General features: G+C 40.0%; 1 protein-coding gene across 2 annotated transcripts in view; it reads right to left on the reverse strand.

The window, feature by feature from the left end:
- Window positions 1–1,241: 1,241 nt before the first annotated feature.
- Window positions 1,242–14,807, reverse strand: part of MAP3K21 (mitogen-activated protein kinase kinase kinase 21) — a 31,661-nt gene continuing 18,095 nt past the window's right edge. The window contains exons 4-11 of one of the 2 annotated variants that reach the window (XM_081906812.1): window positions 13,981–14,156; window positions 11,274–11,514; window positions 10,377–10,499; window positions 7,245–7,361; window positions 6,595–6,745; window positions 4,594–4,688; window positions 2,856–3,614; window positions 1,242–1,760 (exon numbers count right to left, since the gene is read on the reverse strand). In XM_081906812.1, coding sequence (XP_081762938.1) covers window positions 1,375–1,760; window positions 2,856–3,614; window positions 4,594–4,688; window positions 6,595–6,745; window positions 7,245–7,361; window positions 10,377–10,499; window positions 11,274–11,514; window positions 13,981–14,156 — 2,048 coding nt within the window. In that variant the 3' untranslated portion in view covers window positions 1,242–1,374. The remainder of the gene's footprint in view (window positions 1,761–2,855; window positions 3,615–4,593; window positions 4,689–6,594; window positions 6,746–7,244; window positions 7,362–10,376; window positions 10,500–11,273; window positions 11,515–13,980; window positions 14,157–14,807) is intronic. The other variant, XM_081906813.1, reaches the window with a different exon arrangement.

Raw genomic sequence — 14,807 nt, forward strand, 5'->3', positions numbered from 1 at the left:
TGAAGTCCCACTGATCAGCTGATTGTCAGGCTTCAAAATGTAGCACAGGGCTCCGAGTGTCAGCAGATTGTTGGGACTTCAAACCACGATCTCACTGACATCACTGTGACACCAGGTGCTTGGCAGGTGAGTGGCCCTAGCCATCTGTAAAATTTGGCTGGCAGGGGGGGATGAGTAGAATCTGGACCACTGGCCAGATTGTTCTCTTCCCCTGCTCTACCCAATACAAAGGGGCAACATTTTAAAAGTACTATGCAGCACCTAAGGTTTTTTTCAAAAGAAGAAACTGACAGATATAAAATGCTTTGAAGAGAAACAATAATCAATAAACAAATAAAATAACTTAATTACTATCTAGTAGACAAAGACCACACAACTTACAACTAGCAGGCCATGTGTCTTAAAATTTTTGAGCAGACATAATACTTTTAAGTCCAAAGAAACACTTGTAATTTCTTCTCTTTAGTCTCTCCCTGCCCCAAGGAGAGTGTTCACCACTCTGAACAAATTAAAACGGAAAACCTTTAACATGTCAGCAAAATACAACATACAATTGCAGCTCATGTCCTTCAGAATTAACATGTCCTTTTGCTATGGAACCTTAGCTCAATATGGAATGCCATCTATGGCTTTGGATTAGAGGACTGTGGTTTCAGTGGTGGGTTCCATTGTCTCAAAATTCACAATGCACAGTCAAACCTTACGCTTAATGATTGAAATAAAGGGCAGAATCCAAATGGTGGTGTATTGTGTTCCCCATGTACACTGGGGGCTCTTGGCACTCCCCACCCCACGATGCTCATGAATGTCAGAAGACCTTCTGGAGTGGGACTCAAAGTGGTGCGAAAGCTACAGAAAGAAAGCAAAGACCAGCACATGCGCACACATGTGAGAAAAAGGGCTTCCTACTCATGCACTGGGGTCCTTGGCATAGCAGACAAAGTCCTTAAGACAGGAAGACACACAGGTAAAAATACTAACGATGCTCCATTAAAAGGCAATTTCATTTCTGCTTCATATGCAAATCTACCAAAAGGGCACCACTTCTGAACAACTTCTTATTTAGAAGAATCAATTTCAGAAAACCTATCCATTTTACATTTTAATAATGCCTCAATATCTTAAAATACCTTCAAGAATTTATTTCACATGAATACTATAATGTTATAACTGGCCAAAACAGGATTTCATTTAAATTGCTCACACAGTTTGAAATGCATCTTTCTCAATAGGTAATTCTTTCTATATTTAATGTTTTTCTGCCTGGTGTAATACCAGCACTATTGGTCAAAAAGATTAGGTGAAAAGCAGCATAAGGTTGTCATGCACAGAAAATGTTTCTTTAGAAAGGGCACAGGAAAAAAATCAAGGCACTTAAGACAAGAATTCTCTCTCCAGTTCATATATCGATGGCCGGCATGCTTTACTCTTCAACCTACACAGAGGCACTGTAGAGTCACTGTTTTGACCTTCTACATCAATATCCAGCAAAGATGGCATATGGGATTTAGTTCTCTCATCAGTGTCTGTCAGTGAGTTAACCGTTGAACCTCTATCACGCTCTGAACCGTCAGACTCAAAAGGGCTTGACTTCCGACGTTGTGGAATAGCCTGCCAAGGATCTAGCCGACTTCTTAGAGAAGAAGGTCGAGGTCTTGGTATAATGTTGACAATACCTTGCTTTACAGGTGAAGGATTGCTTCTTTGCTGGAGAGATGGGCAGTGAACACTCTCCGGAGCCCCATTAGCAATTCCATTACCTAGAGCGGAGGGAAAAGGCAACAAAGACAAATTTAAAACAACCCTAGGACAGTGCATATACAGGGGAACTTAAGATGAGCAGTTAATGTGCACAATAACCGGACATTGTACACATTCACCAGGCCCAACCGAGTATGGAGAATCCTTCCATGATGACATTGACATGTATTTTGAACAGGCAACATTCAAAGACAGGGAATGTGCACCTCTCTGCTGAATTTTGCACATTCTCCAGCCACCATGCATAATCTCCAGCAGGCACTGTGGAATATTTTGTACATTCACTCAGTCATATGCACACTTTCTAGTCACTTTGCATAATATGCAAAAACATGTCCTATTATTATTATTATTATTATTATTATTATTATTATTATTATTTCTTGTTCAGAAGTGTGCAGTCTGTGCTCTCTGGGCTGCTTTTAGCCCGCTGCCTCAAAATGTATACATTCCCCAAAGCCTGGTGGAAATTATGCATAATGGCCGGAGAACATATAAAAGTCTGTCACTGCATATACATTTTCCAAGGCCTGTTGGGGATTATATATATTGACTGGGAAATATGCACAATTCCTTCTTCGTGGAAGGATTATATGCACATTCTCCATGAAGCCTAGTGAATGCACATAACAGCCAGCTATTATGCACATCAACGGGTCAACTTAGCTTCCTCTTAATATATATATTAGAAATTAGCTAACATTTTTAGCAAATTGAAAAGTAAGGCACCTGTATAATAGATTACATCAAATCTATTGAATGTTCTACCCAGGGAGGCTAACTAGGTGCGTGTGTTACATATCTTTAGATGCCAAGCAAAAACATTCCTCTTCTCCCAGGCTTTTCGCTAATTAAACAATCAATGGCCTTTTAAATTGTGTGGGGTAAGGTTATTGCTTTTGTTTGTTACTATGGCATGCATTTTTGTGTTTTTATATTGTAAAGTGTCTTGTGATCCTTGGATGAAGGGCAATATAGAAATTATTAAATAATGATAATAATAGTCATCATCATGTCAGAGTACTTTGTAAAGAAAACAAAACAAATTACAGATTGATTGATTGATTGATTGATTGATTGATTTTGCTACTCACTTATGGAATGGCATGGGTTTCCATCTGACACGGTTCGTCTGTGACCCAAAGCTCTTGCTTTTGAGGAAGAGGCATTGGATATGAATTGAGATTCTTCCCTCAAAGGAAGATGGGGAGATGGCACATTAGAATCAGCAGCAGGATCAGCTTTGGCCATTTGTTCTCTTTTACTCGCAGGACTTTCAGACAAAAAGTGTCTAATGGGAGCATCTCTGTTAAAGGACAGCGTGCTCGTAATTGTATCTTCACTGTCAGACTGAAGGAGGCATTTAGTGGAAGCAGAAGAAAGAGAGAAAAGGTTCACAGTACTTGCGGGTGGACATAGTGAAGGGACGTGTGCTTCCTCCTTCTTGGACTGCAACCTTACAGGGCTTGCACTTCTGTGAAACTTGGAAGCTCGCTGAAATATTCCATCACGCCTTTTCTTTTCCTCCTTGGGCAGTACTTCTTCAGGAGCCTGAAATCTGTTCAGCTCCCTAATATCCACGCCCAGTGCTACTGATGCAAGGAGGACCCCGCATCCATAAAGCACTGTGTCAGTTTTCTTTTTCTGAAATGTTCTGCTGAGGCTGTTTGTTGGGGTCATTTGTGGAGTGCTATTTGCAGAACTTGCTGAATTTCTTTCTTCAGAGCTCTCCTGTTCTGCAGAATTAAATCCTTGGTCATCCTTCCAAAGAGGTAGATCGATGTAGGCCTGATTTGGCAACTTTAATTGCTTTGGTCGCTTAGTATCCAGACCTTCAGAGGAAAGCCTCTGCTCTGTATAGAGAGACATTAAGTTGTTTACACTCAAGTATAACATTATTTTCTTCACTACCAGTATGTACTTTAAAAAAGCTTAGCAACTGTAATATCTCTGCAGAGTTGTGAAGTGCATTCAAACACCAAAACAAATAAGAGGAGAAGCTATCGTGTATCATATGGCTTGCTTAAGTAGAAACCTTAATCACACACAAGTAAACAATAAAGCAATTGCTTTTCAACTTGACCACCCAGATAAACTGCCCTTCTGAAGAGCTAGATGGCAAATTTATTTGGTTTTAGTTTTTAAGTTTTGGTTTTTAGTTTTTAAGAATGTAGTTGCTGGCTGTATGCTCATACCATCTATTTTGCTATCTCTCCTGTGTTCGTGAATGTCTCTGGGGTAGCAAATAAGGCAAATAAAGTTGAAATTTTGCTCAGTGGTGGAGCTCATGTTCTGCATGTGAAACCCCATGTGAAACCCCAAGCTTCTCCATTTAAAGACTTTCAGGTTCGTGACAAGACTACCTAGATCATGATTTGCTGCTGGCTACATCACATGACAATGACTGGACATTAGTCACATTTGTGCATCATGGATTAATATGACTTACTGAAAATGAGCAGATTATTGATGCACATTGTCCAATTGCTCCATCATTACTTCTCCCCTATGCTTCATGTCCAAATCAGAAGCTGTGGCTTGCTTCTCTCTAACAAGCCACAGTTGCAAGCCACCTTAAAGCCGTGGTTTGTTGTCTGTTCTCAGCAAGCCGCAAGAAGCAAGGAAGTCTGGTTTATCATGATGTGTGAACATGGTTTTGTCTTTGAACATGGTTCCACCTTAAAGCTCATTTAGAATATTTCTGTTTTAGGGTTTTTAACTACTCTTATGAACTCCATGTTTAATTCTGAGTGTTGATGCCCACAAGGTCAATAAAAGGAGTATTTCCATATATAGCTATAATATATCACTATATATAGTATGCACACTCACCTTGGTCTATGAACAAAGACGCTAAAGGAACACCTTTCTGATTCTTCATCAAAAGTGTTGGCCAAGGACTACTGCCATCTGAGAGAGGTCTTATTCTGAAACAAGAGAAAATCTTTAGTATGAAGAAAACCACTCTTGAAAAACAGATAGCTAAGAAAATGAAAAACCTTAATGGGACAAACCAACAGAACATGATCTGGCTATTGCTGCAGTTCCTATGCAGCAGTTAAAAGTTAGCTTGCTTGAAACAAATGATTTGGACTTTATTTAATCCCTCCCACCCTTTTCCTGCAGTGAAACATTTCAATTCAACTACTTTTGGTGATTGAAAACAAAAATTTCAGGACATTCCTACAGTATACAAACAGAGCATGACCTTTTATATATATATAAAGTCCTATAAACTTGTTGAATCAAATCTTCAGTGATTTAGGACAGTGGAAAATCTTCCAATTCAAGGTTTTCTGGAAAACCCACATCTCTGATACAAATGTTACAATGTTAATCAGGAGTTTGAAACTATTCATTTTGCTGCACTGCATTAAGAGATAAAACCTATTCATTTTCGAGATCCAGAGTCAGTAGTTTGTAGCTAAGCCACAGGACTTTTGTATAATTGATGGTTCTCAACATTTTCTTCAAGCAATGAAGTGGGTGAAGCGGGTGCACTTTTTTCAGAATAAATCTGAACAAGACATCTCCAAATGTTTAACCCCTGGCATGCCTCAAATTGTGTGCCTTAAAACTCCAGTAATTCATGTTTGCATCAAGTAAAAACCTAGGATGTTTTCAAGTAAGAGATTGTCTCTGCCCTCTGCCCTCCCCACAGTGTTTGAATTTTGCTGCCAGAATTTCTGACTCTTATTCATTACAGCCAGTGCTTTTTTTCTTTAAAAAATGTTTAGGGGTACTCTCATTTTCCTACTCATATTGAAATACTGCCCATCAATGAGGCCAAACTTAGATTCACAAAATGTTTAGGTGTATGTGTACCCCTGTGTCCCCCCCCCCGAAAAAAGCACTGATTACAGCTGTTCAATTAGGCATAGACAGATGCATCCTAACTGGACCTGCATCAGGAATAAGCCCCCACAGGTTTAGCCACTATAAGATGGAAAATAAGTATGGTTTTGCAAGCCTCATTCAGTTCAGTTGTACTTGTTGACTCTGATTTCCCAACACATTGGCTATATTTGTGCGTCTCACCAAACCATGGTTTTGTGAGCCAGAACAAGCTTCAGGCCTGAGTGCTCCCTCTGCCCTCTCTTTTGTTCAGAAGATTTCACTCCTGTTTTAATTAACCACAGCTTCCTGTGTTGTGCAATCTGGAACCAGAGTCAGCATTAAGTATGGATAATTTAAACAAACCAGCTTCAGTACTCCCAGATTACTCTGTGTACAGTACACAGTACACAGAAGGAGTGTGTGTGTGTGTGTTTTGAACATTTCAGTGTCCAGCGTGGGCTTCTTCAAGAATCATTATACCGCCACTTCCTTCAAGGCATCTAATACAGTTTCCTCCCCAGGCAATCCCCAACTAGCCCTGATGGGCAAAGGTCGAGACTACAGATCAAACAGATTCAAATATACTATAAAATGTATATCTAGGTTTATATATGCATACTGGTTTTTATTAAGGTGCTGTTGCATTCATTTTACAGTGGTACCTCAGGTTAAGTACTTAATTCGTTCCGGAGGTTTGTTCTTAACCTGAAACTGTTCTTAACCTGAAGCACCACTTTAGCTAATGGGGCCTCCCACTGCTGCCGCGCTGCCACCGCCCAATTTCTGTTCTCATCCTGAAGCAAAGTTCTTAACCCAAGGTACTATTTCTGGGTTAGCGGAGTCTGTAACCTGAAGCGTATGTAACCTGAGGTACCACTGTATTCTAAACAGCCCTGGGACTTCCAGGTAAAGGACAGGTTATAAGCTTCTCAAAACAAAAACAACCACAAAACACCACCTTTGTATTGCATTCCTCATGCCACATAGCAGCCATACCTCTCTTTACAATCCGTACGCTCTTTTGTTTGAACTGAACTTGGCCCCCATGTGCACCCTTTCTTTTTGAAGCCTCGCCTGACATCTTCAAATTCTTCCTGATGACAAACGGTGCTCCTCCCCCACGTTTTGTTGCTCTCATCCGAGGTCACTGCAGAAAGATGGAAGATCTCAATTCCAAGCAATATGGCTTTATGGCAGTGCATATCCAAAAATACCCGATGCTTCAGCATTCACATTATGCTACTGTAAAAGAGATTACACCCCCCCCCCCAAATTAAAGGACAGCTAAGATAAAATCAAATTCAAGCAGGCAAAGAGTTATTTCATCTCTGAAGGTAGGAAGTAAGAAAAGAAACTAAGCCAATCAACAGAAAATGTCCGATTTCTTTTCATGCTTTTGATTTTTCTTTATACATCTTGGCAAGCTATAGTTACTGAGCACTTGTATCAGATATACATGTAGAATAATGCCTTTTGTGATATAACTTAATAGGGCAAAGTCATAATATACAGTTAATGCATTTGCATTCATTTGAAACACAATCTCTGGAATGGATATCCAAGTAAGTGCTCAGGCTATCAGTGCATACAAATTTAGCTTAGAAATTAATTTAACCAACACCTTTTATGATTTAATGTGGTCTTGCCTTTTTTCTTAACCCCACTGTGAAGTTCATATTCGCTTGTGATATCTACATCTTGATGGTATACATATATACTGTTTCTTTGCCCATTAGCTGTATTTGGGTCAGTTTTGGAAATCACTGAAGAAACAATTAAGAGAATAGAGATGAAAATACCAAGTTGCACTTCAGCTTGGTATTAAGCAAATACCATATTCTTAACCAGGCATCCCAAAGTACAGAGGCCTTCCATTCATCCTAGGAATAGCTTCTCCAGCTCATGGAGGTAAGAGGTACCGGTAAGTGTTCACAGCTGATTACTTTGTGATCCATTTTTAAGCAGTCAAATCCTATGGTTGACAGCACCACCACCATCAACAACAACAAATCTTTAGGACTGGATATAACAGCTGCTGAAATAGTGCAATATGTATTGTGTTGTGGCAGCTTTCCAGTTCAGACACGACACCACGCTATAGTCATCATGTTTCATCTAATCCAGTGTAACAACCTGGCCACAATGTTGCAGTGATACAGCAAAGAGGATTGGGCAGCCCCACTGACAAGAGCTATTTTGTACATTGCCCAGATAACTAACAACAGGGAAAATAATAATTATTTACTAAGTGAAGTGTTGCTGTGCCACAGAACACTATTATACAACACAGAAACAGGAATGGATGTGAATGAAGCATGTTTAGATGGAATGTAGTTAGTAGCTTGGCCGTATAGGGTTGAGAGAATTTTACCCCACTCCCATCTTCTCATTATAACTTCCCTAATTTTTCCTAAACATATTGGACTGGACTCTGAGTGGAAGAAAACATGCAGACTGATACTTCTGCACCCCTTTCTATACACAGTTGGTCATCTGCCTGACCAAAAGTCACTCTGAGGGTGAGAGATCTTCTGGAATGGGCTGTCACCCCAAATTGGATAACAGTACCTATCCGATCCTATACCCTCCCATGCATGCCCCATCACACACTATTCTGCATTTCAAGAAGTTGCAGTACAAAGGAAGGACGAGGCAAATTCTCTTCTGCAAGCTTTCTCTTACTTGTGATTCCAAGCACATTGGATGATGTACAATAGATTTAGGTGGCATACATGTATGAGGGAAACAAAATTGGTAAAGTTACACTGGAACTTTTGTGGGTTTTTAATGCTCTCTGTTCAGATTACAATCACAGGGATCCAATTACTGGGATACAAAGATCCATTTCTAAAGGAGGTGACTGCATTAGAAAAAAATTAAAAAAAACATCTCAATATCCTTTCCTGTATACATATCCCAAGAGTCCTTGGAACAACCTCTATGCAGGACTTGGCCTAATGTGCATGTGGCCCCTTCAAGGACTTGCACACCACAGACTCCATAACTGCATATGTTCTTTTCTTCTCAGTTCCGTAGATCCCAGGCAATTCTAATATTCCAACTCTAACATCTTATGTTCTTGAGAAGGATTATGGTGGTGGTGGGAAGCTTGCAGACTTACTTGTTCATTGAAAGAACTACAAACTCGTTTAAAAAATCTGTCCAATTCAAGGAGTCTCTCAAAAATATTCAAGACTGGGTTCAAAGTCTAATGAATATTCAACATATAGTTCCAATGTATAATTGTCTAAAGAAACCAAATTTAGAGATATAGCCTCTCCTACTTTAGAAAACTTCCAAGTTGGTAATCACATTTACAAAATCAAATCAATAAAGCCTGATTACAAGCATTACCAACAGTTAAAAATAAATCCTGCATGAGGAAGAACTTGCGTTTTATAGCCCTTTTGATTATTTTCATTAAAAACCTGATGTGATAGGCCTTGGAATTTTATTTCCAGACAAAGGTGACTAGACCTCTGTTTCTAAACTGTATTGAAGGGGCTCCCATTCCTTTCATTATGCCACTGCAGTGCAGCCCAAAATTAGGTGAAGGGAGAAAATGTACCACAGAATAAGAAAACAGTTTCAGCTTCAGCCAAATAAGTACACAAGTTAAATGTCTGTAAGAACTCCCCTTCAGCTTTATCTATCAAGTCTGAAAGAACAGAAGATAATGGGAACAAAGGATTAAGAAAATGCTGTTCAAAGAGAAGAAAATAATCTTTTGTTTACAAGACATCCAGGTTGAACGGACAGACAGACAATAGCCCCTTTCATTTCTGGGAAACAGGAGTGATAATTTATTACCCTCAAACAGAAGACACTGAATAATTAACCAGTGTTAGGCTGTGTGAAAGGGGAAAACACTTGGAACTAAGCTGAATGTAAAAGTCCCTTCATGCGTGCACAGAGGCAGGCAGACACACACAACATACAGTAACTCTACTGAAAATCTCAAGATGCATTCCAGCAATCTGCCCACCTATATTCATGTTTCTATATATATATATATATATATATATATATATATATATGAGAGAATAACATTATTTGAAATTCTACAAGTCCAGTCTTGGGCACAAATCATACACCAAGCAAAAACCAGAGGCTATTTGTGTTTAACTGCACAGTCCAAATTGACAAACCATGGTTTGTAAGATGCTAGGAAACCAGAAGCAGAAGTTGATGGCTAGTTTGCAATCCAAGGTGCTGCAGTCTTCTGAACTGACCAGCCATAATTTGTGGGCATCATACTACCTCCAAATGCCACAGCACCTTGAGATATGAATGCTGAACAAGTGGGAAAGGGAAGCAAAAAAGCAGCTCTAAACCAGTTTGGATCAGAAGCTCAAATCATGGTTTGAGGCTGTAAACTATAGTTACCAGAAACTATGGTTTGGTGGAATGCCCAAATTAAGCCTCCGACATAGTTAAAGTTTAAGTCACTATCTCATTACCATTGTTAATGCTAACCACAGTGCGAAATAACTCTGAAATTAATAACAAAATCTTTTTTTAATTTGAGAATTTTCTGTCCATTGTTTTAAACTATCACATCTTCACTTTCACCTCGTACTGGCTAACAACACTTTACAGCATACTCCTATACATGTTTGATTGGAAGTAAGTCCCACTGAATTCACAAGGGCTTACTGGGTATAGGATTTCAGACTTAGGCTGTATTAAAATGTACTGCAAGATCAGGAGAGTTCAGTCATTCCAGATTAAGAAAATCAAGATCGGAGGGAGGGGGGCAATACCTGATTTAGACTTACATTGTATAGCTCGAAGACGGGGAATTATTAGGGGGCTACTTGGTGGACTAGAGCTGTTACTGTTTAAACTTCTTCGCTTATCCAGGTTCGGGGAGGCTTGCACTGTTATCTTGTGTTGAAAATCTATTATAAAGAGGAGAAGAATGTATTTGTATAATAAAATAAAAACCCAAATTCAAACTAACATGCTACTTTACATATAACAATAGTCACAGGCATTATTATTTTTTAAAAAACAAAAAAATATTATTCATTGCACCTGCAATTTTGCCTACCTCTAAAGAACTTGGTGCAGTGTTTTTACAGCATAATCACAACCTAGCTTCAACACAGCAGTGGTGAACTGCTTTTCATGTTGGCTCATATTTAATTGTCACTAAGTGCCATAGAGACAACTCTGAAGGTAACATGCAACACAATCCTAGTAAGACCCTTTGAATCCAGTGGTTCTTACTCCCTGGTAAACAGGTACAGGAAGAACGGCAGCCACAGCTACTGAGCAGAGGAAGGAATCCATGTTTGCTGCTCTTTCACAAACCCTTGACACACCAGTAATAAATACTTTGGCGTGAACAAAGATATAATATGTTATCAACAGGGGAATTCCCTACCAGAATTCTACTTCAAAGCACCATTCCCCAGTATATTTGGTTTCCCAATTCAGGAAGTTTGATTGGCTGGTAGAACAAAATTCTAAATCAAACACAAGGGAGGTCTGTGCTAATGCCTCAATATCTTCAAAATGTTGCTCATTTGTCACACTGAAATGCATAATATGATTATCAGTATTGTATCTAACCATTCAATAGCAACCTCTGAAACTTTCAGCCCAGTATTTGAAATCTGCAACTGCAGTAGCCATCCTAAATAAATCTGCATAGATGAGGAAAATCAAACCTGAAGGCAGACTGATTCTGTGACCATCTTTAAGCTTTAATCTGCTTTTTTTGAACTTTCCCTTTCTCTTCTTCACATTGGGCTTGTCTTGGTTTAACTGGAATATCAAAATATTGAGTTCTCGCTCCAGTACATCGATCTCCCGTTCTGCTAACTGCTGCTCACGCCGCTTCAACAACTCTTCTTGTGACTTCTGATGGAGAGCAGCTCTTGTTAATTCTTCTTCTCGTGACCTCAGCTCCTAACAATAGTTATAGAAATACTAGTTAGGACACAAGTCTTCTGCCATGTGATGGGGGAAAAAATTCCATAAGTATTTCTGGATAGCATACCTGACAACTTTCAAACAAGAGGGAGATAGGGTGAAATCTCCCTCTTTCCACACCAAGGCTATTTTTAAAAGATGTAGTCAACCAGACTCTAGCCTGGCTTTGTTGAATTAAGGACAAATGGGAATTTGGAACATTGTTTCCCTCATCAATCTGGTTTGTTTTTTGTTAACCTCCACAATGTGTTCTGAAATGTGACTCTTGTTACGGAAATTACAGGGGGGGGGGAATCTTTAAAGTTAAATATTACAAATATTATGCCTGAATGTATCCTTTCAACTTGACAGCTCAGGGAAGTTACCTAGCTTTAAAAATAATATAAAATCAACTCCTTTGCCAGTTTCCTTCATTCCAAAGCTATTTTCCCCTTGAAAAAGGACTCCAGGAAGTTCCCAGAGTGACAATTGCTGGGCTCATTGTCAGCCAAGGGAAGCCAAATCTCATTACCTGACTCGCCTCAGGCTCCAGACCATAGCTGTCAACTTACAGATTTGAAAATAAGAGACCAGCAGCCTTGAAAACAAGGGACCAGCAGCCAAAATAAGGGACCTGCAGCCTCACCTGTTCCAGGCACTCCAGTCTTCCTGTCCTCCTGCAGTCTGGTCAAACTCATGCTGGTAGCTTCGAGAACACTGTCCAACCAACTTTGTAACCAGAGGTTCAACTGAATAGAATCTGAATCACATGTACCACAAGGCCTATGCAGCCTCAACTTAAGATGGCTCCCCGGCCTGGCTTTGCACTGCAAAGTTTGCAGCAGCACGTGCAACAAAATGGCGTCCAGCATTCAAAAACCTCCTCAGCTTGCACTAACTAGCCACACACAAGGCATGCAAGCTCCACCCCCCAGTCGTTCTTAGACTTCTTATTGGGTGAGCAACACAGCCAAGCAACACAGTTGGAGCCTCCCTCCTCCCTGGCCGGCAAGGAGGGAGGGAGAGAGAGGAGCTGCTTCCTTTGAAATTTAAGGGACATCATTTAAGGGACATTTAAGGGACATCCTGATGGATAAGGGACAACAGCGGGACATGGCACTGGAACAAGGGACTGTCCCTTCAAATAAGGGACACTTGCCAGCTATGCTCCAGACATGCAAAGGAACTTCTATTGTACTTTTGGGTGGTGGGTACTTAAGACATATTTGTCTATGCTAATCTTATACCTGAGTCTTGCCCTGCCATGTCTGCTTATGCTAATCTTGTACCAAGGACTTGTCTGGGCATGTTTGCCAAGGTTAACCCCTCCCCTTTTGTGACATGTCAGTGATGTAGCAATGATGCTGTACGGACTGTATTCTGGGATATGGTGGGAAAGTTTTAAAAGTCTTTGTCACCCCATCCTCGGGGTTCAAAATTTGCTCTTTGAACCTACTGCGCAATAAACTTTGGTCTACAGCTATTTGCTCCGGTTGGCTGGACTCCTTCCTTTATTTCGCAGGGACGCGCGGGCTCTGCCCGACGAGCTGGGTGACTGAGCAGCCTCACACCTAGATTTTTCCTTAACACTCTAAATTATTATTTTAGTAAGTAGACTGCAGAAGAGGAAAAGAAAAATGGGCCTCAGCCCAGGATACCTAAAAGAGCGTCTCCACCTCCATCATTCAGCCCAGACACTGAGGTCCAGATCCAAGGGCCTTCTGGCGGTTCCCTCAATGCGAGAAGTGAGGTTACAGGGAACCAGGCAGAGGGCCTTCTTGGTAGTGGCACCCGCCCTGTGGAACACCCTCCCTTCAGATATCAAGGAAATAAATTGACTTTTAGAAGACATCTGAAGGCAGCCTTGATAGAGAGGTTTTTAATGGTTGATGTTTTACAATTTGTTTATATGTGCTGTAAGCTGCCCAGAGTGGTGGGGAAACCTTGTCACTCTGGGTGGGGTATTAATAATAAAATTGTTGTTATTATTATTGTTATTATTATTCAATACAATGCCAGAACTTGGATGGTAGCTTAGGAAGTTTCCCATTAATATTTGTAACAAAAGAATAGTTAGCCCAGTGTGTGTGTGTGTACATATAGGAAAAGGCAAGATTTCAAATTATACAGATTTCAAATTATACAACAATTAGTTGTTCATCCAACAAAGGCTTTGTTTTTTATATATGATTAGTCATCCAACTTTTAAACAATTACATATACATTTGTATATAGTAAGCCTGCAACTTGTGTGTGTATAAAAATAAAAAGTGGGGTGACTTTGGCAATCCCACCTGCCATTAAGCCCAATGTGTTCTGACTATACATCACTGCATAAGGATAAAAGCGCAATTTAAAAGAGTTAAAGAGTACCAAGAATTAAGAAGGGGAAAAGATCCAATCATTATCCTACTGGACACACAATACCACAATCTCAGTGTCTGTTCTTTAATGTTCACTCACTTTTTCCTTGGTCCTCAGTTCATCAAATATCTGTTGAATTTCCAGTTTCCAGTCATCTTGCATGGAATGGAAAGATTCCTGAGGCATCTCAGTCAAAACAGCCCCCTCAATGGCAGTAAGCTGCTCAAGAATCAAGGTAAATGGCGGTCGGATATGGGGATCCTGAGCCCAGCACACTAAAATTCATCAATTGCATCAGTTAGAAGAACAGGGAACAAAATCTGACAATAATAATAATTTATTTATAGCCCATCCATCTGGCTGGGTTTCCCCAGCCACTCTGGGTGGCTTCCAACAGAATATTAAAATACAATAGTCTATTAAACATTAAAAGCTTCCCTAAACAGGACTGCCTTTAGATGTTTCTAAAAGTATGGCAGTTGTTTTTCTCTTTGACATCTGGTGAGAGTGCATTCCACAGGGCAGGTGCCACTACCGAGAAGGCCCTCTGCCTGGTTCCCTGTAACTTGGCAGCTTTTAAGAATTAATTTCTTTTTAAGCATTTCTATAATGTTTCTAAACAAAACTCAAAACAATTAATAGAGCACTTTCTTGGTAGAGTAGGATTTGCTTGCGATTGCATTAAATGAGGCAATTTCCTCAGACTGTCCAGAGCGATGTATAAAAGGTAGAATGTGACTTGGATGCATGCACAGATTATTTTAGGCATGACCTGTTAAATAACTTACGGTCCTTTCACTTTCAAAAAGTGAGACCACAAATATATTCACCACGTGCATTTTCGCCTGGGTCTCACACAATCTTCTTTTTGCAACCATGACTTGAAGGCACAGACCCATGTCCTATAGATTAATCCAGGCTCAAAA

This window comes from Podarcis melisellensis (genome assembly GCF_964234715.1).
Source record: "Podarcis melisellensis genome assembly, chromosome: 3".
NCBI classification, from domain to species: Eukaryota; Metazoa; Chordata; class Lepidosauria; order Squamata; family Lacertidae; genus Podarcis; species Podarcis melisellensis.